At 43.8% G+C, this 25,110-nt stretch overlaps 3 protein-coding genes across 3 annotated transcripts; all 3 read left to right on the forward strand.

Annotated features, from left to right (window-relative positions):
- The first annotated feature begins 556 nt into the window (after nucleotides 1-556).
- LOC104640346 (uncharacterized) lies at nucleotides 557-6,159 on the forward strand. The gene is made up of 8 exons (XM_010308679.2): nucleotides 557-1,361; nucleotides 2,130-2,212; nucleotides 2,675-2,831; nucleotides 3,481-3,642; nucleotides 4,006-4,131; nucleotides 4,362-4,588; nucleotides 5,365-5,696; nucleotides 6,137-6,159. The coding sequence occupies exons 1-8, from the start codon at nucleotides 621-623 to the stop codon at nucleotides 6,157-6,159; spliced, it is 1,851 nt and encodes a 616-aa protein (XP_010306981.2). The 5' UTR covers nucleotides 557-620.
- A 3,772-nt stretch (nucleotides 6,160-9,931) lies between these two features.
- LOC142605052 (keratin, type I cytoskeletal 19-like) lies at nucleotides 9,932-14,225 on the forward strand. Its single transcript, XM_075775136.1, has 8 exons — nucleotides 9,932-10,402; nucleotides 11,169-11,251; nucleotides 12,001-12,157; nucleotides 12,353-12,514; nucleotides 12,878-13,003; nucleotides 13,099-13,325; nucleotides 13,477-13,568; nucleotides 13,998-14,225. Exons 1-8 carry the CDS (start codon nucleotides 9,932-9,934, stop codon nucleotides 14,015-14,017), a joined length of 1,338 nt encoding a protein of 445 aa, XP_075631251.1. The 3' UTR covers nucleotides 14,018-14,225.
- A 5,310-nt stretch (nucleotides 14,226-19,535) lies between these two features.
- LOC104630842 (keratin, type I cytoskeletal 19) lies at nucleotides 19,536-23,272 on the forward strand. The gene is made up of 8 exons (XM_075774873.1): nucleotides 19,536-20,006; nucleotides 20,567-20,649; nucleotides 20,802-20,958; nucleotides 21,154-21,315; nucleotides 21,679-21,804; nucleotides 21,900-22,126; nucleotides 22,668-22,759; nucleotides 23,083-23,272. The coding sequence occupies exons 1-8, from the start codon at nucleotides 19,536-19,538 to the stop codon at nucleotides 23,100-23,102; spliced, it is 1,338 nt and encodes a 445-aa protein (XP_075630988.1). The 3' UTR covers nucleotides 23,103-23,272.
- The last annotated feature ends 1,838 nt before the right edge of the window (nucleotides 23,273-25,110 follow it).

Raw genomic sequence — 25,110 nt, forward strand, 5'->3', positions numbered from 1 at the left:
AAGCAGTATAGAAGATATTAAATGCACAAAATATGAAAAAGCAAAAGAGAACAATAGTCCTTGACAGTAGCAGCTACAAAAATCTTAGCAAAGAAAGTAGATTAATAATTGAACAAATAAATGCACAGTCTAACATGAAAGATTTAGGCTTCACGTTCTTTCTTTTAGGGAAGAGCTGGGAACAAAAATTCTTTCTTTATAGTTCCACTGGGTACACATTATCTCAACTTGAGCTTCAAAAGGATCCTGTGTGAAGTGGCTTTTCCACTGTAAACAGATCCAGGCTGCATGAGGCAAAAGACTATCTATTCCAGAAAAAAGCTAAATGAAAAGAATGCTACCCAAAAGAAATGAAATGTTCAGTCTTAAACAAACACCATAAACCCAGCAATGGGCTTGATTGCCTGAGATATCAGCACAAAAATATTGTTCAGCAAATTATTCTTGGCACAAACAACAAGGTTGGCAAATGCCCTGGGAGAAGGATACACCCTGATGGTGACACCCACTGTCAAAAGTATAAATAGAGAGAGCTGGGGGATGAAAATTTGCAGTCCTGAATCCTATCAGGCTGTGCACCTAGATTTGGGGTTGTGGTTAGACTCTCACCTGCTGTCACCATGAGCTGTGGCACTAAATCTTCGACTAGTACCATCAGAATTAGCAGCGGAGGTGGTGGTAGTGGTGGTGGAGGATGCAGTGGTGGAGGTGGTGGAGGGGGTAGCAGCTGTGGAGTACGTAAGTCTGGTGGATACTCCTCAGTGTCCAGTAGGAGGTACACCTCTTCCGGAGGAAGCGGAGGGTTTTCTGGGAGAAGCTTTGGTGGAGGAGTTTCCAGGAACAGCTATGGAGGGGGCTTCAGCAGTGGCAGTTGTGGAAGGATTAGCCGCAGCAGCTATGGTGGGAGAATGAGTGGTGGTAGCTATGGAGGAGGAATGGGCTGTGGAAGTATGGGAGGAGGATTTGGATCAGGTGGCGGTGGTTTTGGAGGAATGGGAGGTGGTTATGGAGGTTGTGGAGGTAGTTTTGGTGGTGGTGGATATAGTGGAGGTGGATTTAGTGGCTTCGGGGGCAGTAGTGGCTTTGGTGGTGGCAGCTTTGGTGGTGGTGGTGGCTATGGTGGAGGCAGTTTTGGTGGAGCGGGGTTTGGTGAAGATTCCGGCTTGCTTTCCACAAATGAAAAGCTGACCATGCAGAACCTGAACGACCGCCTGGCTTCTTACTTGGATAAAGTACGACGCTTGGAGGACGAAAATACTCAACTTGAACAACTGATCAGGGAGTGGTATAAAAATCAAGGTCCCACTGGCACCAGGGACTACAGCCAATATTACAGAACAATTGAAGAACTGCAGAACCAGGTATGATGTAATTTGATTAACTTTGAACAGATTCTCATTAGAACAGCACTTGCCTCCTGCAGCACAATATCCCGATTTGGGGCGATATGTTCCCTCCTTTGTTTTAGCCAGGAGGCAGGCAGGTGAGGTGACAAAGCCTGACTACCAGTTTTTCTCTGCTGTGGGTGATACGCGTGTTCTGGCACACTTGTGCTTGGCGCAGGTAGCGTTGTCTGGTGCAATGGCAGATCAGTGCACCCATGATGGGGCCTATCCAGCACTCCCTTCAACACTGTGCCCTTGCTTGTTAGTTCTTCACTCTCTTGAACAGGAGGTATAATCATTGCTTGCTTACATTGTGCTACTAGTGCCCATATTAATTGCATCTTTTTGTGAATATACAGGATGAGCCAACATGTGCATTGTCTAATTCTAGCCCTCGGCCATTTAATATTCCCATATCTCCTACATGAATATGGTTGTTGCTAAATGCAATGGGAATTATGTTTTCCCACTGTTTTTAGAATATGAGGAGTTTATTTAGTTACTCTTTCCAACAAGGTATTAAGTTTTTGATGCATATTTGTGAATGAAAATTGACAGCAAAGGCACTTTCTTTTAACTGGAAGCAACAAACTCTTCTCTGTCCATATAGCTCCTGCAGCAGTAGTCAGGCTTGCCATTACCATAAAGATATTCTGAGATGTGTTTCTGCACAGGTATTCCTTCCCTCTGTGTGTCAGACTGAAAAGACAACTAACCCAATAACACCTGCCCTCTCCCTTTCAGATCGTTGGTGCAAATGTGGACCTTAACAAGATCCTTCTTGACATTGACAACACCAGAATGACTGTGGATGACTTCAGACTGAAGTGAGTCCTTCCCTTCTTGTTGCATTCCATCTTGCCTCCCTGTACCCTCATGAGTTCATATTGTCAATTAATCTTTGTAGATGCTGTAGCCTCTTGGCTCCAGTGACAGAATATACAGCTGTTGGGAAAAGCACCCTAAGAATGACTTTTTGTTAGTTTTTCATTATTGTTTTTCTCCAGACAAGTTACTGAAGAGTGCCATTTAAAGGACTACAGTCTAAGTTTCTCCATCCTTGCACGTAGATTTATAAGTATAATCCTCATCATATAAATTTCAGAGAGAGAAATTCTACTGAAATCAAACAAACCTATTGGAGATGGAAAGAGAATTAGGTCCTTTCTTTTAAGAATTGAGCACTGGGATTAAAGACCAAAGACATACTGATGGGAACTGTTCATAATCAAGATAACAAAGAAAGAGGTCTGGCAGCACTTTTACTGTCTATCTTGTCTGTCCTTTAGGTATGAAACTGAATATACTCTCCACCAGAGTGTGGCAAGTGACATTAATGGATTACGTCCACTTTTGGATCAACTGACTCTAGCCAGATCTGACTTGGAGACACAGTTTGAATCCCTAAAAGAGGAATTGATCTATCTTAAGAAGAACCATGAAGAGGTAAGTTTCTCCACACTTTAAAATAATAACTAATGAAAACTCAACACTCAGAGAATTTCCTGTGGATTTCTTCCACTAGCAGTAACAGGATTTTGGCCGCTGGCTTTGATCACCCAATGTGACACAATCTGGCTTTGATTTTCAGGAGTATGCAGCATCCATAGTTGCCCACAGCTGATAAGACACCTAGGTCAGCATGTGGCATGTGGCAAAATGAGATCAGGGAAATGAACAGTGTTCAGTACAAAGTACAATTTCATTGCTGAACTCAGAGAAGGAAAACCATATAGAATATACAGAGGAGTCAAAAGAAAATATTTGTACTATCTGCAATTATATTTCCTATTGAGAAGAACAATGCAAAAAAGGATTTTCACAAAAAGCACACTGCATAGAATTCCTTATGACCCTGAGGAGAAAATGTCAGGGTTGCTGTGCATGTGGTGCTGGGCTATAGTTCACTGTAAAGTTTGGCTTGGGAATGGCAGAATTGTTCCCTTTCACAACAAGGACAGATGAGGGGCCCTTTGCAGGAGCGACACGGCTGTGTGCGGATTTGTGTCCCTTTCTTTGCTTCTATTTGAAACTGATATTTCTCCTTACCTTCACCCTTTGAGAACCTGGTGGGGTTTTTTGTGCTTTTTTTTAGGAAATGAAAGGACTGCAAACACAATCTGGTGGTGATGTCAATGTGGAGGTCAATGCTACTCCTGGCATTAATTTGATGGAAAAATTAAATGAAATGCGATCTGAATACGAACGGCTTATTGAGAACAACCGGAGAGAGGTGGAAAGCTGGTATGAAACCAAGGTAAAGCACAGTAGTTTTTCAGTTACTAAATTTCTCACAAAGAACTGGACCTATTTACATCCAGCAGAGGAAAGGCAACTTATCATGATTATTTAAGGGACATTAACTTTAAATGACTAAGCAGTTTACTGTAAGAGGTCAGTTCCTGAGTATTAAGATTATGTAGTAAAGCATGTAGAATCTCTGTTCCAGTAGCAAGGTGATTTACACAGAGTGAGTTAGCCGAGTGGTGTGTGGGAAATGTACAGTCAGTCTGCATTACATCTTTATTCTTATTAATTGCTTTCTCAATGCTTTTATGATAACCCCACAATGTTTTCTTATTATCAAAAAATGCCTCAATTTTCTATGTGAATTTTTCAGATGGAAGAAGTTAATCAACAAGTCCATTCGAGTGGCCAGGAGATACAATCAAGCAACCAACAGATCTCTGAGCTGAGACGTGAATATCAGAGCCTGGAAATTGAGCTGCAGTCACAAATCAGCATGGTAAGTAAAGATATTTGCTTCTATTGCACCTCTGATGCAGGCTGTACATGTCACTAGAATGAGAGAATAGTTACACGGAGAAAGTACTCCATCTGTAGAGAATGGGATACTGGATTATTACCTTCAAAGATATGGTTTTTTCTGGTTTGTGAAGATCTCAAATTTTTCCACAAAAATGAGTTAAACTTGCCACATTCCCATAAACACTGTATTTTGTTTTCCATTTACAGGTAGACTCTTTGCAATCCAACTTGGAAGACACAGAGCGTCGCTACAACATGCAGCTGCAGCAGATCCAGGGTATGATCAGCCCCTTGGAGGAGGAGCTGGCCAGCATCCGCTGTGAGATGGAGAGTCAGAACGAAGAGTACAAGATGCTCCTGGGCATCAAGACCCGCCTGGAGCAGGAGATTGCTCAGTACCGGGCGCTGCTGGAGGAGGGACAGCAAGACCTTGTGTATGTAAACTGACAAAAGAACAGAGCATTGTGTGAAACCTGGGGTTGCTAGATTAGTCACAAAGACAGGAAATTAAGAGTCTAGATTTGCAGAACAGACTTTGTACTGAAATGAGGCTAATTCAGCTATCTTCAGCAATCACCTCCCAGGTCTGAAGTACTATACCTTTCTTGGCAAACCAGTTCGGAATATAAATCATGTGAGGAAAAATTAATGCAGAAATTCTGAACTACTGATTTGGGGCTGGGCAGGGAGACCCACGTACAGAGCCTTACCTTTACCCTCAATCCAGAAAAGGCCAGGAACTGAACAGACAGAAGTCACCTTGGAAAAGATTGTAAGCAGAAAAATGGCCATAGTTTTCCAAACCTTCATAAAAGCCTCAGTGTGCAATTCTCTGAAAGTTCAAGCTACTTCAGTTTCCCTTATGCTTGTAAGTGGCATCTGAAAGAACAGCTAAATCTTCGTTTTCTGCCATTTCACTGTGGAGTGCAGTGACAGCATACGCTGATAAAGCAGCAATGCTAAGTCTTGCAAGAAATACCTGAGCAGAATGGGGGAAAAGCAAGAACTCTTGCATTCAAGCTGAAATTGAAAGCGAAGTTGATTTTTGGGACTGTACCAGTTGTCTTGCTGATCTGTGCTAGATTCTAAAAAGGAGAAGTACAGACAAGAGAAGTGCAGACTTCTGTGCAGCATCTGTAGATAGATTTCTTTCTGAGATCAAAAATGCATTTGATTAACATTTTTTCTCTTTCTTTCTCTCTCTTTGCAGAATGCCAGCAGGAGGAATGGGAGGAGGAATGGGAGGAGGCATAGGTGGTGGTAGAATAGGAGGTGGTGGCTACTCTGGAGGAAGAGGAGGAGGAGGAGGTGGTAGCATGAGTGGTGGATATGGAGGTGGTGGCATTTGCTCAGGCGGCGGAATGGGAGGAGGAATGGGAGGAGGAAGTGGTGGAGGAGGAATGGGAGGAGGAAGCGGCGGTGGATGCAGTACTATTGCTGGAGGAGGAGGAGGAGGAAGGATCTCAGGAGGCGTCAGCAGTTCCCACTCCTACTCTTCATCTTCCCAGTCTCAGTCCTGCAGGAGCGGTGGTGAAAGCCAAGGTGAGAATTATTGTATGGGCACACTGTTCTCTCAGTCCCATCCTTACTCATTTATACACTGTATCTCATGCTCTTCCCAAGGTAAACAGTACTGAGGACAAACTAAAATTTCTGGAAAGTGTTAGATTTACTTTTATTAAAAATTCTTTCCTATTTGTGTGCAGAGGATCGACTCCACTTAAGAAACACACATTGGATTTCTATTCAATTTTGTGGGTGACATTGGCTAATCATGTAGTGAAAACCTCAGCTGTTTTTCTCCATCTCTCATTCTTTGCAGAACCTCATAAATACTGCCACTTTTGTACCATGCTTAAGTTCTCCTTTATGCTTTTGGTCATCTATCACATAATCAAGCTGCTTTTCTGTCTATTAAATACTGGTGCCTGACATTCAGTGCCAGTACTAAAGAAATTAACTCTTGCTTTATTTCTATACAGGGTATGGAAGAACTTTTGACTAAGAATATACATAGAGGATCCTGCAGTGCAAGACCTTCCAAACTGAAACTGGCCCAAATCCTCTACATTGCCCATACTCCTGAGGAAAGCCTGATGCTCTTCCCACTTCCTCACGGTTGCTGATGCCATCTACCCAGAAAGGCCTGTCGGAGCTACTCGGATGGGCCACCCGCCCACCTGCCATGCATGCTGCGTGCTTCTGCCTGGAACGCTTTGTGGCTTCAATCGTTGGCACTTTGTTCTTGCTTTACAGATTCAACCTGTTTGTTACTGAGGTTGTTCTGTATCAGAAAAATGTCGCTAATAAAACTTAATTTCTGTCTGATGCAACCAGAATCCTGTGTGGGGGTTTTCTTCCATTCTGTAGGTGTAAACACTTAAAAAGAAAACACAAAGCCATGTCAACACATGCCTCCAGGTGGAAAAGTTGGTGATATATTACAATAGTTGATAATGAAATTTAGAGTTAAAGCACAATTTCTGAGCATTCAGGGCAGATTGTAATCTTCTTGGAGCATCCCGTGCTGTGCCTTTGTATTTTAATAACATGCCAGATACTCCTGTGGAGCTGAGCTCCGAAGACTCAATAGCAGTTGAATATCAGCCCAGAACAGATTGCAGAATCTCAGTGCTCTATGAGTGCTAATAAAGTTGGCATCAAAGGAGTGCCCACCCAGGCCTGACACAAAGAAACATGAATGCTTACAGAACCATGACTGTAAAATGAGCTTTTCAGTTTGTGATTCACAAAACCTTAACTGGCACTCATCAGTTTGAACAGGAAATGCACAAACTAGTGATCTGGTTTTGAACAGACAAGAAAAGGAAGTTAAGAGGAAATATAATTTACAGGATCTTTACAAAGGTCTCCTCCATAAAATGTTAATTCTAAAAGCAGTATTTGCCTTCTACCTGTGACAAATGAAGTACATGTGAAAGTACCTGGAATGTTTACTTTTGGCTATAGGGAGACCTGTACTGTGAACACAATTAGCATAAACTCTTTCAGCCACATCCAACTGTTACTTAAAAACATTCCAACTGATTGCTTGGCTGCTGTAACAGCTCGGAGCACCCCAACAAACAAACAATCAGAAAGCACTCTCTTGTTATTAGCTATCTTTTGGGAGTTACGTTTGCTTCCATCCAGCTTTTTTATTTACTATCTTATAGTCATTCTTTCAAAGAAATTATAGTATAGCTTTCTCCAGTGCTGGGACAACTTTGTTCATGAAAACAAACAGTAGCTTCTTTCATTGCAGCCCACCTCCATGGATAAAACTCATTTCCAGAGACTTAGTTGAAAAAAACCCACTTTGCCTTCAGGAGACCAACACATTCAGAGATCAAAGGAAATGAAAGGTATTGTCCTAGGCCTTTCAAAGCAGTCTCTTGTGCACATTTGAGGAATCTCAGGAATTTTTGCATGCTATTTTGGAGAGAGGGCTGCCAAAGTAGGCTGATCGTAAACCACAGCTTTATTCTTTTTAATGAGAAGTTAGTATCTGAATTCCACAACTTGTCTGAAAATCTTAGTCCCTTGCACAGCTATGGACAGAAGTCAGCTCTAGGCTTCAGCATGTAGAAGGATCTGTGTGAGCCCATCAAGACAGGATGTCTATAGTGAAGCTTTAACAAAAGGCACAGAATGGGCCAAGCTCCAGAGTATCCTGGGCAAATGAGGGGCCAAAATTCCCCCGAGGCTGCAGAAGTGAAGGTATATGGCACTTGCACATGGACTGGGTGCTGGTGCAGGGCTGTGTGCTCGGGGAGTGGCCTCTAGTGGCGAGTGAGGCCTCAGAAACGTGGGGCTGTGGAAGAGGAGATAGCACCATTATTAAAGGTAAAACAGGTCAACACAAAAGAGGGTGGATCGAGAGAACAGATGCAAAATTAATTTCCAGAAATAGAGCCACATTGCCATGCAAACCTTCTCAACCTGTGGAGACCATCCAGGGAAACAGAACCACTTGACCTACACCAGATGGGAGTCTGTATTTGTTTGTACTGTGCTTGCATGAACTATTTGCAGAGTTGTTAAACACACTTTGTGCTACACAAATACTTCCAGCGATACACAACAGAAAGAATGAGATTCTAGTAATGCTGACTTTTGGTTTTTTGGTTTAGGTACTTGGACTACACACATCATCTAGAAAGAGATGTCATGTTCATAGTAAATGGTATATGGATTATTTCAAAGTAATCAACTGTGCTTACGCCAGGGCCCTCTAGAGGGTACTACACTGTTCTCTCTTGCACCTTGAATGTTACTACTACCTCCACAGATGTTATGTACCATATGATGAAGTTCAGAAGGAGTTAAAACAAGCAGACGGGAGACAGCACCTAGTGGGAAACCCAGTTTGAGGGAATGAAGGATTTTCAGGAGACTGTGACTGGTGTGGCTGAGGAAATAAAAAGAGAGTATGAAGGCAATGAGGAATCTCACTGTATCTTGAACAAAGACTGAGGAAAACCCTGTGGATCTAGACAGTGGGAATGTTTGGATGAACGGAATACAGCTGGGGCCTTCCATGGAGAACTATGAAATCGGGGATATGTCCTCCTGAAGTTTACGGCCACAGAAACCCAAGAACTTGTTTCTGTTCGAGGCTTTTAACAGTTTCATAGAAGCTTGATTAGCAAAGGTGGAAAAAGCAGCTCACTGAACATCCCATATTGCATAGGCAGTGGAAAAAAATACACAATTATTTCTTACTCTGTGTTTTGTGTTGCAAGATATTCTCTCACTGTTGGCAAACATGATTCATGGTAACGAGTTCAGATAATGACTATATTTTTTCAGATCTAATCTTTAACATTCTCTCTTTTCATCAAACTTATTTTTACTTCATTATATAATTCAAGGACAAATTCTGAGAAGTCTTTTTAATATGATTGTGAAAATATGAAATATCAAACATGTCTCCTCTCCATTTCCTCTGAGTCCATTTAAAACAGCTAAAATAAAACTAATAGCTGTTTGATAGGGAAAGATTTAATATTTTTCACAACATACTACTTTTCTGGCTGTCACCCAGTTTTCTTCAACAAGAAAAATTACTACAATCACCATCCTGCACTTTCAGAAAAAGTTAAATACCAACAGGACCTTCCTCAATATAAGCAGTGACAACAGTAAAAAATTCAGTGTAAAGTTCTCTTCCATAACAGACACGAGAATGCAGTTTTAAAAATTAATAACTTATTTAAGTGAATTAAAGTAGATTTCTAAATAGCTAACATAAATTTCAAGTAAATTAATGAATAGAGAGTCCCTTGGAGGCTGCTGGTCTTACAAATCATTGTCTGTGATCACAGGAGGAAGACAAAAGCTGAAATACTGAATTTCACCACACAGAAGACAGAAGGAGACAGACAACCAAGGCGGAGCCTTCATTAACTCCTATTACTAGCGATATATTGCCAGATTAATACAAGCTTTGCGATATTATATTATCCAACAAAGTATCCAACAAAGAGCCACCCACATAAAATTATAGTGCATGCTTTGTGTGAATCAACACAGACATACTTGAACAGAATGGTAATGCGTTTTAGTTACCTCAGACAAAATTTCCTTAGCACATCACTTTCGGCATGAGCACTAGGGCTGGCAAACTTCATGGGAAGCTGGACTGCCTCACGGGTGACACCCACCCAACAAGGTATAAGTAGGGATCCGCGAGGGCAGGAGGCTGCAGTTTGATTCTCTGTGTCAAGCTGTGCAGCGGGCTTTGCATTTGGGGCTGATACCTGATTACTTCCACCATGAGCTGCAGCATCAAGAGAACGTCTAGTACCTCGTACAGGAGCGGTGGAGGTGGAGGTGCCTGTGGTGGCGGCAGTGGCAGGAGTTCCTCCGTCTCCTGCAGGCGATACGCCTCCTCCGTGATAGGCGGTGGGAGCTACGGTGGGGGAGCGTGCAGCATCGGCTACGGAGGGGGCATGGGCGCGGGCAGCCTTGCTGGTGGCTTTGGTGGTGGCTTTGCGGGAGGCTTTGGTGGTGGTTTTGCGGGAGGCTTTGGTGCCGGGGGGGACATCCTTCTGAGCGGCAATGAGAAGGTCACCATGCAGAACCTCAACGACCGCCTGGCCTCTTACCTGGACAAAGTGCGAAGGCTGGAGGAAGAAAATGCTCAGCTTGAGCACAACATCCGGGAGTGGTACAGGAAACAAGCTCCCAGTGTTTCCAGGGACTACACCTCTTACTACCAGACCATCGAACAACTCCAGAATCAGGTAGGACAGCCCTGACTAACGTGGCTCTGTCTCCCGTGTGCTATTCCCGCCTGCAAGGACTTCCTCCTTCCCCTGGCCCTGGCTCTAAAGGGGTGGGGGGCGGCTCTGTGGCCTCGCTGGTGGGACCGCAGGCAGAGACCTGCTGAGCTGTGCCTCCCATTTCTTGGGTAAGCCAAGTCCCACCCCAGAAGCCAAAGGGATGTGCTCTGGGGGCACAGCATGAGGCATTGAGCAGTGCTCCACCAGGCCCAAGCATGCTGGTGTGTGGAACTGAAATCCCACTGTGTACAGGTGGATCCAAACCAGGCACGTGTGGTTTCCAGTCCTTCCCCTGCTCCTACCCAGTTGAGTTGGACAGAGTGCAAGGCCAAAGCTCCCGGGCGCGGGATCTGGACTCCCTTTGTCTCTGTACACTCCTACATAGACCATATGGAAGGACCAAGGCCTGCCCTCACAATCAGCTTACATCATTACCAGAAAAATTAGAGTAAATAGACCATGAAGCAGCACATTGCAGGAAAAGGGCTGAATACATTCCTTGGGACACATGGAGAACTCTCCCTAACTTGAGAAAGAGAAGCAAAGAGTAGGGGATTTGGGAGGATGGTCTATGATAGCCTGAGTTTCCTTGAAAAGTAAGTTTGGAGCATTACTCTCTCATATGGCCCCTGCATTACTGCAGGAAACCAAAGTTTTGGGTCCTCTTTGCTCTTGTCGTGGATGTCTAGAACACAGAAAGACTCCTCTCCAACTTCCCCTTTTGCAGATCATTTCTGCCACTGTGGATAACAACAGACTGCTTCTGGATATTGATAACAGCAAGATGACTGCTGATGACTTCCGAATGAAGTGAGTACCTTTCTGTGAACCTTACAGGTCTTTTAAACCCTCCTCCTCATCTCAGGAGACAAGGCAGCACTGCCCTGAGTGGTTTTACTGAGTTTTCATGTCTTACTGGGTACTAACCTTGGAGAGATGCGTGCTGTTGTGGTTTATCCCTAGCCGGTTACTGAGCACCATGCAGCTGCTCCCTCACCACTCCCCCAGTGGGATAGGGAGGAGAATGGAAAAAAACTCGTGGGCGAGATAAAGACAGTTTAATAGGATAATAAAGGAAGATGATGATGATGATGATAATAACAATAATAATACAAAAATATGAAACAAGAAATTTACAAATGCAAGTGCTCACCATTTGTGGAACCCTCTCTCGAGGCCCAGTCTATTTCTGAGCAGCGATCCCACCTCCCAGCGAGCTTCCTCAGTTCTATCTGGAGCATGACATTATACGGCAGGGAATATCCCTTTGGCCAGTCTGGGAGAGCTGCCCTGGCTGTGCTCTCTCAGCTTCTTGTGCACCTGGCAGGGCGTGGGAAGCTGAAAAGTCTTTGATTTAGTGTAGACACTACAACCACCCAGCAACAACTAAAACCATCAGTGTGTTGTTATCAACATTATTCTCACACTAAATCCAAAACATAGCACTGTAGCAGCTACTAGAAAGAGAATTAACTTTATCCGAGCTGAAACCAGGACAGTGCTATTGAGAGTCATCAATTCATTTCCCCATTTCTCTGTCTTTCTTGTGTGTGGTTCAGGTATGAGAATGAACTGGTCATCCGTCAGACTGTGGAGGCTGATATTAATGGCTTGAGAAATCTCCTGGATGACCTCACTCTGGTTAGATCTTCACTGGAATCCGAGCTAGAGTCCCTGAAGGATGAGCTGATTGCTCTCAAGAGAAACCATGAGGAGGTACGATCCAACGATAAAGAGCATGGCCAAGACATGGTCCTTTGACTTGTCCAGGTTCCCAATGTTACATACCAAGTAAATTCAGCCTTACGTCATGTGACTGCCATTTCTTTGTGCCTTGAGACTGCTTTGCCCACTGTCCCCAAGGGAAGACATGACCTGTGCTCTTTGTTTCTCTCTTTGGACTCTCTGCAGGAAATGAGACAGCTGCAGTCCCAAACGGGTGGCGACGTGAGCGTGGAGGTCAATGCTGCCCCTGGTGAAGACTTGTCAAAGATCCTGAACGACCTGAGAAACGAATACGAGCAGATCATCGAGAAGAACCGCAGAGAGGTGGAGCAGTGGTATGAAGTCAAGGTGCGTAGCAATGCGCAAAGTGGAGCCTCCTTCTGTGGGAAAATCCAGAGACCCTGGTATGGGGTGTATCATGCCTTTGGCTAAAAGGAGGGGGCTGCGCCCCTGCACCTCACTTGCCCAGCTGGGGAACGGGAAGGAAAGAGCTGCGGGGCACAGGCTGCGGTGGCAGAGGGGGAGCAGCCCAGGCCTGATGTGCAAAGGCGGGTGGAACGTCAGGATCTACGCAGCAATGACTAGGCTGTCCTCAATGAGGACAGGATGAGAGGGAGAGGCTCCCCGGCTTTGTTAGTTCTCAGTCAGCAAATGTGCTCCCTGAGGGGGTTTTCTCACTCAGAAAGTGTGTTTGGGCTTTGACTCCTGCAGATTGAAGAAGTCAACCGGCAGGTCACCTCTAGCAGCCAGGATATCCAGACAAGCAGCCACCAGCTCACCGAATTGAGACGTGAAATGCAGAACCTGGAGATCGAACTGCAGGCACAGCTCAGCACGGTACGTGGGGCAGGATCGCTGAGGGCCCGTCCCTCCTCGGAATGGGCAGGCAGGGGGAGAGCTCTGGTCCTAAACCCCTGCATTTCCACTTCCAGAAAAACTCTCTGGAAAACTCCTTGGCAGAAACTGAATCGCGCTACGGCTGCCTGCTGCACCAAATCCAAGGGCAGATTAACTCTGTAGAGGAGGAGCTGGCCAGCATTCGCTGTGAGATGGAGAGTCAGAACCAGGAGTACAAGATGCTCCTGGGCATCAAGACCCGCCTGGAGCAGGAGATTGCTCAGTACCGGGCACTGCTGCAGGAGGGACAGCAAGACATTGTGTACGTATTTCATATTAGAGCAAGGGAATAAAAAGAAATCCTTCTGTACTTAATTGCTAATAGAGACTTCTTGTCCATGGAACTACATCAATCCCTTTTTTGACTGAATATCCAGTGGTTTTGGGGTGAATTAATTACTCTCCTTTTACAGCGCCTCCCAAGGAGCTTTCCAAGGAGGTGGAAAATCCTCCCATTCATATTCTTCCACTTCCTACTCTCATTCCCAGTGTGGTGACATGACAGGTGAGACAACGCTTTTTTTATTGATGTATTTATTAGTGGGTTACATCTACTGCAATGACTACAACATATTTTGTCAGAAAAAAAATTTTGTATTTTGGGCTGCACAAGATTCCCAGGTCCAGTAGCCCAGGAATGAGAGAACCTCATTGTCTCTCTCACGGAGGAATCTGGGGTTAGAATATAGGAAGTCTTGCCCTTCCCTCTACCTAAATATAAACCACAGATTATAAACTTTACAGGATGGGATATGCTCTTTTGCTGAGTGGAATAAAAAAAATACAGTTCTGAGAAAGTGCCTAGGGTATTACTGGGCTTGGAACCTCTGAGCTTCTCCCTCTTGCTAACACTGTGTGTTAGGTGAAAGAGTTCAGTTCAGCAGGAAAGATCAGATTTTCCTTTAAGGCAATGATTTGCACTGTCTTTACACAGGACAGGCAAGAGTGTGCTAGAGCAATAGCAGCGATGCTGGCATCCTCCAACTAAGACGTATTGACCATGGACAACGAACAGTTGAACCAAGCACTTCTACAGCCCCGCTGATGCAACTGGAACAAGTTGGAAGGAGTGCCTGGTCATCTGCCTCGTCAGCCCTTCATCCATTCTGCAATGCTTGTCTTACTCAACTTGTCTTTGTCAACTGATTCTTTGTTTAAGGGCTTAAATTCTGCTGATAACACTGCCTCTAATAAAACTTTACTTCTGCAATGCAAATAAGAACAGTGTGTCTGAGAAATTTAATTTAACAAACTTTGAGCAAGTATTTATCAAGCTAAGCAATCAAATACAGGTTGTCCTATTGCTCTTTGTAACGTCTCAGAACAACCTATTTGCACTAAGAAAATGGACACTGTGCTGAGATAATATCGCAGAGTAAAAGGAAATGTCACTAATTCTGAACATGGCTGTACAAAGGCTGTGTGTTGTGTGACATATTCCAAGCTCTGCCTATGGGAACTGTCAGTCAGGTGAGACTGTCAGAACACTCTGCTGGAAAGCAAGAGGTGTAAGGTTGAAAACAGAAATCCGTTCTTGACACATTTTTTCTCCTTCCTGTGACATTACAAACCATTTACCCTTTTGTTTTCTGATGGCTATTAACAAATTGTTTTCTGGCCCCTTGCCTTGCTGCTTTTTACTAAAAGCACTCTGAATGATGTGAGTGAAAGGAGAAAGAAAATACCAATGATGGGTAACTCTCTGAAGATCATTTAATCAGCTGTTAATGTACTAAACTGTGCTCAATGCCACTACCATGACTCATCTGAGTCCATTAATCTTTGGCTTTACTTGGCTCATCATAGCTAGAGTTCCTCTGGGAAGGTGTGACTCAGTGTAGATAGTTCCAGTACATACAAGTTTCCTGACATCAAGTATTTCTACACCTTTGACTATGCAAAGAATTACGTACTGCTAACTTCTGTTACGAAATACAGCCAACAAGGCAATGTGCCTGTTTCCTTCAGTGTCGTGCACCAAAAACATTCCTATGTTTTATGACAGAATTTTCAATTTAAATACCAATATAATACCAAGAACCCAATTTTTGTCAGTACACTCGATTGGCTGATACTATGCTTTAAGAGGAATGAGAGACACATTTCACCAACTGAAAGTATTTTCTATATTTTTCTGCTTGAGAAGATAAAATACGCAATGGAATTGGAGATGAGAGGGCAATACTAAATTAGAACAGATATTTTATACATATTTTCCTTTCTGAAGATGACAGAAAAGCCCCTTTTCGATCTATAACTGTGTGGATCAGACATACAAAATCAGCCAGGTTTCATTCAATTATAAGTGCCTGTTGTTCCCTTTTCCACCTATCAAATGTGGCTTCTAGTATTGGCTGTTTCATCTAAGACTGAGGGTATTGGTCTGTTAGAGTAATGAAATGAAAGGTTTTCTCATCAAAAACAATTTACAGCAGTATTATTTAGGTTAGATCTTCTTTCAGTAATCATGTGGCTTGGCTCTGCCATCACAATATCATAACTGCAGTCTGCAATAAGTATCCACAAAAGAGATACTTTCTATTCATGTTGAAAAACTGGCTTTTCAAACTGACTTTTTTCAGTCCAGCATCAGGATTTGTATGAACAAAAGCCCTTCTCCAAAGGGAAAAAATCTCATTTCAGGTTTTAACAGTATAGAAAGTAATATAAAGCAAATGCAAACACAACTTTCATCTCCAAAGGCTGCCGGAATTCATTCACATCTCTTCATTCACATCTCAGCTGTACTTAACATAGCCAAAACAGCTTAAAAAGACATCTTTTTTGAGGCAGGATTATGGAAACTTGAACTGCAGTTAGTGTATATAAATAAGCGCTGAAAGGTTATTTTGCTTACTTCTGATCTTCCAGAAGCACAGAGAAGTACCAGAATGATCAAAAATACAGTCTTCCACATCCAGGGATCTCAAGGAAACACCAGAGCTGCAGTATGTCTTTCCCCATTTCTGAACCAAGTGTAAGAGTGTAAGGTCTTTGCGAAACAGGCAGCACTATGAAGATTCTTAAGCTAAATCCGCAAAACCCAAGCTACGCAAAATCTTCAGACTGAAAGGAGCGGACACACTGCACAACTGCCAGTGGCTGCAGCAGGATTAGATCGCTGGTGGAGCCCTCCTGCTGCTGCCAGTACAATGCCTTTCATGTAACCCACCGGTTCATGAAGCACTAACCTCCATCTAAGAACGGGGCAGGGGCTTTACTGGGGAAAATGCATGGAACACGCCATAGGCATGCCAAAAGCACAGCATGCCGCACTGCCTCCATCTGAGGCTGGCAGATGCTCCAGAAACCTTGTAATGTGTTTGATCAGGTATCTTGATATCACTGTTTGCTCCTGGCACTCACTTCATGTCATCCATGGTTCTTAGAAAAAGCAGTACAGTTGCTTATTGTTCTGAAAAGATCTACAGGAAAGAAAAAAAAAGGGCTTTGGCAGGAGGAATTTAGAATTCAATCAGTTAACATCATTGATAACAATAGCATATTCTAGCAGGTAGAGAGAAAGAGACCAGGAAAGGATTGCTATACTGGAAAAGCTTAATTTCTCTTGGGAATTACTTTTAAACTTTCCCTTTTTCAGAGGTAGGAAGAACTACTGAACTAACAACTTAGATAGACTGTATAATTAAAATAGCTCACATTTAATAGGATTTTCTGTAGGTCTACAGATGTGCAAGGTATAAAGGTCCATCCCAGGGAGTCACGTAAGAGAAAAGTAAGAACAGAATCTGGGACTATGGAAATGGTTCAAACTGAAGAAATGCACAGGTGAGTGATGCTGAAGGGTGATGGGCAACGGATGAGGAATGCACAGATGGAGTTCCCGATGAAACTCCTGGGAGCAGCACTCTTCTCACCAAGACCACAGTTGACTCATTTGTTGTAGCACAGCTAATTACCAGTAATTGTTTCTGAGGTTCTCCTCTCCCTCTTGTGTGACTAAGGACACATATCCAGTAATGGCATAGCTGCTGCAAAAACCACTGACTACTTTTGGTTCTTTTGCCAATTCAGAGTATCTGTTTGTGGCTCTGCATCCAATTTCACCAGTGAGTAAACAGTACTTGGAAAGGCTTCATAACACTGCTACTTCAACCAAAGTATTTGGATATGCAGAGGTTCTTAAGGTGCATTATGAGCAAAAAAGTCTTCCAGAGGAGGATGTGATCTCAAAGCTCTAGCAGTCTCTTCAAAGGCTGAGGAGCCTCTATATCCTCTACAACAGAAAACGTCTGCCCTGTTTCTGTCATCGCAAGGGTTATGAATGTTAATGGCACCTTAAGAGACCTGGGTCTTGGCTTGTGAATAAATTGGTGTGTCCAAATTGGCTCACAACAGCCATCTCAGGCCGAACAGCTGTGTCCACAGGATGGCAGATCCAAAATGCGCAGGAGACATGGAAATACCCACGAGTTGCAGAATAGAAAGTCTAAAGTTTAAGCCTTTGTGATACACTTGCAGCACTAAGTATAGTTAGATCAGCTAGTCAAAAAAAAAAGAAGATGGACAGAGAGACAGAAAAGAGGTGTCTGTTGAGGGAATGGAATTACAGCATTGGGAAACACTGGAATTGTTGGGTCAGAAGTTATGATGCAACAAAGCCGAGAAGGAGATATAAAATCAACACCTCTGGCATTAACGCCAATCAGCAATAAACATCTCATAGGGAAGAATAAAGGTGCATTTCAACAATGTAATGAGGAAAATATGACTAAGTAATCACACCCTGTGAGAAAATAATTTTTATTTTTTAATAATGATGACTCAGTCTCAATAACATATGCAAAGCAACTGGTTCTGACGTGCAGATAATTAGAGAGCTACCAATAAAAGAACAATCATAATTATGAAGATCAAAGTACTACATTATCTCCAGCATATCTATGAAAATGTCTGTAGGGGTATCAAGAAAGAGGGTAAATGGCTTTCCATGATTCTGCAGTCAGCCATAACATGCTTGAGTAACTTTTATGGGTCTTATAATCACTGTGGCTAAGAGAGAAAATGTTGTTCCAGCCACAACTGCAGCTGTGTGTAAGATCATAAATGAAGAAACCAACAATGAAATTATCTAGTAATTTTAAACTCCCAAAAAGAGATGAATTCCTATCAAAGTATAACTCTCACATAAAGAGGCCCCTTGTCTTTCAGGCTTAGAATTGATGTTTTCCAAAAGTTATTTAAAGGCAATTTTTTTTTTTTCCCCAAAGAAGAGTTCATCACATCCTGTTCCCTTACAGAAACACTGCAATTGTGCAGCAGTGTTGGAGAGACAAAAGATAGAAGGTAAGGGGGATCTAAAGGGCCATCAGAGCTGAGTCTCTACTATACAAGGATAAAATCCCTACCATCAATTGATCAAGGTCAATCTCAAAACTGTTTCTCTTTTCCACCCAAAGTTCACACAATGGAAGCCCCTTCCAGACCCTCATGGATAAAAAGCTCCTCTTAGTTGCCAGACCAAATACACTCAAAACCAGATCATGTCCTTTCCTACATGGACAACAGGAATGTCCTTTATTTTAAATAGCCCTGGTATGTCCTTCCTTGAGAGCAAGCTGATAATCATCCTAGCCTCCGTTTTGTTAAGTTGAAAAGCTAAATCCTTGTGCTCTCCTCTCCCACGACAGACTCAGTGATGCCCTATAGATTCTACACATCTATTTCAGTTTATAATAATCGTCAAGGGACAGTAAATTTGCACAAAATTTTAAAAAATCACAACTTTAAAATTACATCATTGCATGTTCACCGCTCTGTGCAAGGCATATGATTATTTCCTGAAAGTGATACTAGCAGAGTTTGGTGAAAACAGAAATACCATTGCTTCTTCAAAGGTTGTTCTACTGAGATTTACCACTAAGCATTCTGAAAGACAGTATACACGACAAGCTTTCTTTGTAGGGAAGGACCTAAATTCTTAGAGATTCCAAAAGTGTCAGTTACTGGTAGTTCCGCAGGCAAAATGAAACAAGACTCATGCACAGGGTGCCTAAGTTCATATTTCTACAGCTCTGAAATTAAAAAGGAGTAACTAGGTGGTGCTTTCACCACCGGTTCTTAGGACGAAAAATGACTACAAAGAACAAAGAGGAACTATTAAAATGATTCTCACTCACTGAATAGCCAGCAACATATTATCTGAAATAAAATCTAACGCACAGCCACCCACCTGAAATTATAGAGCACAATTTGTGTGAATCAGCATGCAAACACAATACCTATGGGGAGGGCTGTCCCAAGCCCCAAAAGAAATTCCCCTTAGCACATCACTTTCGGCATGAGCACTAGGGCTGGCAAACTTCATGGGAAGCTGGACTGCCTCACGGGTGACACCCACCCAACAAGGTATAAGTAGGGATCCGCGAGGGCAGGAGGCTGCAGTTTGATTCTCTGTGTCAAGCTGTGCAGCGGGCTTTGCATTTGGGGCTGATATCTGATTACTTCCACCATGAGCTGCAGCATCAAGAGAACGTCTAGTACCTCGTACAGGAGCGGTGGAGGTGGAGGTGCCTGTGGTGGCGGCAGTGGCAGGAGTTCCTCCGTCTCCTGCAGGCGATACGCCTCCTCCGTGATAGGCGGTGGGAGCTACGGTGGGGGAGCGTGCAGCATCGGCTACGGAGGGGGCATGGGCGCGGGCAGCCTTGCTGGTGGCTTTAGTGGTGGCTTTGCGGGAGGCTTTGGTGGTGGTTTTGCGGGAGGCTTTGGTGCCGGGGGGGACATCCTTCTGAGCGGCAATGAGAAGGTCACCATGCAGAACCTCAACGACCGCCTGGCCTCTTACCTGGACAAAGTGCGAAGGCTGGAGGAAGAAAATGCTCAGCTTGAGCACAACATCCGGGAGTGGTACAGGAAACAAGCTCCCAGTGTTTCCAGGGACTACACCTCTTACTACCAGACCATCGAACAACTCCAGAATCAGGTAGGACAGCCCTGACTAACGTGGCTCTGTCTCCCGTGTGCTATTCCCGCCTGCAAGGACTTCCTCCTTCCCCTGGCCCTGGCTCTAAAGGGGTGGGGGGCGGCTCTGTGGCCTCACTGGTGGGACCGCAGGCAGAGACCTGCTGAGCTGTGCCTCCCATTTCTTGGGAGTGAGTGCTCCACCATTGAGCAGTGCTCCACCAGGCCCAAGGCTTTCCCTCACAATCAGCTTTTTTTATAAGGAGACAAATTACAGCACCAGCGACATAGACTACACTCCCTTATTCACTGAGTGCAGAGACACATAGGTGTTGCTGATCTCACGGCATAAATGTTCTATTCTTCCTTCCATCAAAATATTCCTTTATCAGAATTCTTGGGGAAGCCAAAATCTTGCCATTCTAGTGGCATGACATTTCAACAACCTTCTATGGCCCCTGCAGAACTGCCGGAAACAATTCTATAGACCTGCAGCAAAGCCCCACCAAAGATCTGGTTTTCTTTCTTCTTGTCCTGAATCTAGAACACAGAAAGACTCCTCTCCAATTTCCCCTTTTGCAGATCATTTCTGCCACTGTGGACAACAACAAACTGGTTCTGGACATCGATAACAGCAAGATGACTGCTGATGACTTCCGAATGAAGTGAGTACCTCTTTGTGAAGCTTGCATCTTTCACATCATGAATTTTAGGAGATTCATGAATGGAGGTGATGATACTCTGTCCCAAGTTGATTGACCAAGCCTAGGCATTGTAATGAAATGAATGTGTAATGCTTCTCTTTTCCGTGGTACAGGTATGAGAATGAACTGGTCATCCGTCAGACTGTGGAGGCTGATATTAATGGCTTGAGAAATCTCCTGGATGATCTCACTCAGACTCGGTCTTCACTGGAATCCGAGCTAGAATCCCTGAAGGATGAGCTGATTGCTCTCAAGAGAAACCATGAGGAGGTACGATCCAACGATAAAGAGCATGGCCAAGACATGGTCCTTTGACTTGTCCAGGTTCCCAATGTTACATACCAAGTAAATTCAGCCTTATGTCATGTGACTGCCATTTCTTTGTGCCTTGAGACTGCTTTGCCCACTGTCCCCAAGGGAAGACATGACCTGTGCTCTTTGTTTCTCTCTTTGGACTCTCTGCAGGAAATGAGACAGCTGCAGTCCCAAACGGGTGGCGACGTGAGCGTGGAGGTCAATGCTGCCCCTGGTGAAGACTTGTCAAAGATCCTGAACGACCTGAGAAACGAATACGAGCAGATCATCGAGAAGAACCGCAGAGAGGTGGAGCAGTGGTATGAAGTCAAGGTGCGTAGCAATGCGCAAAGTGGAGCCTCCTTCTGTGGGAAAATCCAGAGACCCTGGTATGGGGTGTATCATGCCTTTGGCTAAAAGGAGGGGGCTGCGCCCCTGCATCTCACTTGCCCAGCTGGGGAACGGGAAGGAAAGAGCTGCGGGGCACAGGCTGCGGTGGCAGAGGGGGAGCAGCCCAGGCCTGATGTGCAAAGGCGGGTGGAACGTCGGGATCTACACAGCAATGACTAGGCTGTCCTCAATGAGGACAGGATGAGAGGGAGAGGCTCCCCGGCTTTGTTAGTTCTCAGTCAGCAAATGTGCTCCCTGAGGGGGTTTTCTCACTCAGAAAGTGTGTTTGGGCTTTGACTCCTGCAGATTGAAGAAGTCAACCGGCAGGTCACCTCTAGCAGCCAGGATATCCAGACAAGCAGCCACCAGCTCACCGAATTGAGACGTGAAATGCAGAACCTGGAGATCGAACTGCAGGCACAGCTCAGCACGGTACGTGGGGCAGGATCGCTGAGGGCCCGTCCCTCCTCGGAATGGGCAGGCAGGGGGAGAGCTCTGGTCCTAAACCCCTGCATTTCCACTTCCAGAAAAACTCTCTGGAAAACTCCTTGGCAGAAACTGAATCGCGCTACGGCTGCCTGCTGCACCAAATCCAAGGGCAGATTAACTCTGTAGAGGAGGAGCTGGCCAGCATTCGCTGTGAGATGGAGAGTCAGAACCAGGAGTACAAGATGCTCCTGGGCATCAAGACCCGCCTGGAGCAGGAGATTGCTCAGTACCGGGCACTGCTGCAGGAGGGACAGCAAGACATTGTGTACGTATTTTGTTTGCAAATAAGGGCGTAAATTCTATCACAATCTTTTCTCTGTTGGGACTCACAGAAGACAGAGTAGAGTGTTTTACCAGTCTGTAGTTGAAACCTAAATACAATAGATTTTTTTCACAGCATCTGTATTGAAATGTATATATTATAAACTTAGTAAACACATCAAACCAGAGGGAAACAGGGAGCATATAATTACTGACGTATTTTCAGTCAATCAGTTCCTCTTGGCCTGTTTTGCAGAGTGACTTCATGCAAAACCAAGCTGTAATATACTGCCTTCTGTCAGCAGATGAGCAAGCACAGCTGGGCTGAGAGTAGAAGAATTCTACTTTTACAGTCTTTTGTTGTTTCTGCTTCTACAACTTTCTAGGAAAATATAGCTGAAGGGAATGAAATTAAAAAACAAAGTATAGAAATATTTGCAAGGTCCAGGAAAAGCCGAGCTGTTACATGCACATGTTATGTCACAGTATGTCTCTTTATGAATGTATTTATCATTGCCTTCATTGAAACTCCTTTCCTTACACAGATCGTCTCAAGGAGCTCTCCAAGGAGGAGGAATGTCCTCCCACTCTTATTCTTCCACTTCTTACTCTCATGGACAGTCTTGTGACAAGACAGGTAAGAAACATCTTCCAAAGAGGATCCTAATTTATCCTGTCCCCATGGCTGCCATATTTGGTGTTTCTTCTCTTTTCCTGTTAATACTATCCATTGTGTTATGGCTTCCACGTTGGCAATTGCAAAAGGGATTAAACCATTCACAATCAAATCTCCTAATTTCAAGGTGTCTTAGGTTCAGTTACAGAAACAGGCTAGGCTCCATTCCCATGCTTTTGCTAACACAGATGGACATTTTAATGAGAGATACATCTGAAATGTCAGTGCTGCAAGAGACTCTCAATTTCCCCATCAGAGTAATGGCTTCTTCTCTCTTTCCACAGGGCAGTCAAGAGTGTGTTAAGATTCCACCGATGTGTTCGTCTCCCCTGATCTACTTACTGCCATCTGAGCAGCCTGGCCTACAACACGATAATACACTCAGCACATGCACTGAGTACCTACCTAAAGCACAGGTTGCTCTGCAAATGGTATTCATGAAGCCAAGATGAATAATTTCTAGGATTCTTCTAAAATTACTACTTCTTCCTTTTTATTTTGTTCTTCACATGCAATCACTGTATCTGCATACATTTACCTGCAGTGCAATTAGTGACCTATCTTTTGCTGATAACAATGCCTCTAATAAAACTTTACTTTTCTGCAATGCAAACTGTGTGTCCAACAATCTATTTGGTATATTAATATCGTATTTAAATTTAGGTGGAACAAAAGAGCTATACCTTCACAGAGAAATTAAAAATAGATATATAATATGGCCCCAAAGAAAACTGTGGATCCTAACTTAATCAGATGATGCCTGGATAAAATATTGGGGATTAAGGAATACATTCACATTAAACTCAAGAGTGACACCTATAGGGAAGAAAAAAGGATGGGTGAAACCCTTTTTCATAGTGTACATTGCAAGGGATATGCAAGTAGTCGATTTGTCAGTTCAGTAGCTGAACTGAAACAATCAGGGTTAATTAAACCCCAAATTTCAGGAAAATTTGGGCAAATCAAAACCATTTTTCTTTGGGTCACTGAATGAGAACTCAATCATATTCAGGCAGCCCCCTCTTCCCAACTTTTAGATGAGGGCTCCAATTAATCTTGCTCATTAAAAGCAAAGGATTAGACCAGGAAATGAGTGATGAGTATGCAAAGAAGTTCTCCTTATAACACAAAGTTCAGTTGTTAGGACTATTCCTCCTGGTGTGTTGGAAGATCTGGGCTCAGGTCTTTTATCTGACGGTTCAAAATAAAGGAAGTGTGTTCTCTTACTTCGTAAGACAGTATTCCTAGCTCCATGGCTATACAGTGTTCTGTGGGAGGATGGCAAGGTGGAGGCAAGGTTCAATCTTCCTTACCAAAACAGCTCCACTTCATGTAACACACCAGCACACTTTGGGCTTGACAGAGGAAGAAAAATTAGTGTAATATCTTACTCATAGAAAACTTGCAAATCTGTATTTCAGTCTTGATTTGCAGTGAGCTGAGAAAGTAGCTGAACAGGGTCTACCACATATCTGGTGAGTGATTCGACTGCCACCCTGTAACAAATAAGGGTGGGTCTCACAAGCCTTCATTGTTCTCTGAACAGCACACAAACCACTAACATTTTTTATTCTGTCAAATGGCTTTGCACTTGCACTTTGGTTTGCAAACAGGTACAGGTCAGGCAACATATAATCTTTTTGCATAACAATGTATTATTTGAAAAGGCATCAAACTGTCTACATGTTACAATCCAAAGCTGAATTCTCAGCACAGCAGAAAAAAAGAGATGAGTCTTGGAGAAGCTATTTCCCTAGAAAACATAGGGAACAGAATGTTTTTGATCCCAGAAAGGAGCCAATTGTGTTCTAGGCTGTCTGTCAGGAATGTTCTCAAGTCTCCTGCTTCCTTTCTGCTGTCTCTCTTAAGTGGGAAGGGGAAAACCCTCCATGCTGGGTGTGCTGCCCTCAGTCTCTGCAGAACTTTTTACCAGTCATGGACTGAGGGTGTGCCCACTGCTGAGCTGAGCTGAGCCAAGCCAAGCACACTTGCCTCTGGCTTTCCTTTGACTTTGCTGGAGGAAGTTACTAGGCAGGACTTAACAGAGCATAGTTTGCCCATGGTAATACTAAAGCCCATCAAAACAAGATGGTGTGAGCTGAAATCAGTCTACATTTGCAGTGTCGATACAAGGGAATATTGTAGTCTGCTCGTCTGTGGTTCAGTACAGTCCTGTTCCTCTGGCTAACCACACAGCAGAAACATGTCCTACAGGTTGGTACAAGGGAGAGGCGTGTCAGTCCGTACAGCGAGTCGGTTCGCACAGCATCCTCTAGTGGTAAATTCAGAAAATATACAATAGGATTTGTGAC

The sequence above is a fragment of the Balearica regulorum genome, chromosome 24, assembly GCF_011004875.1.
Source record: "Balearica regulorum gibbericeps isolate bBalReg1 chromosome 24, bBalReg1.pri, whole genome shotgun sequence".
Classification (NCBI taxonomy): Eukaryota; Metazoa; Chordata; class Aves; order Gruiformes; family Gruidae; genus Balearica; species Balearica regulorum.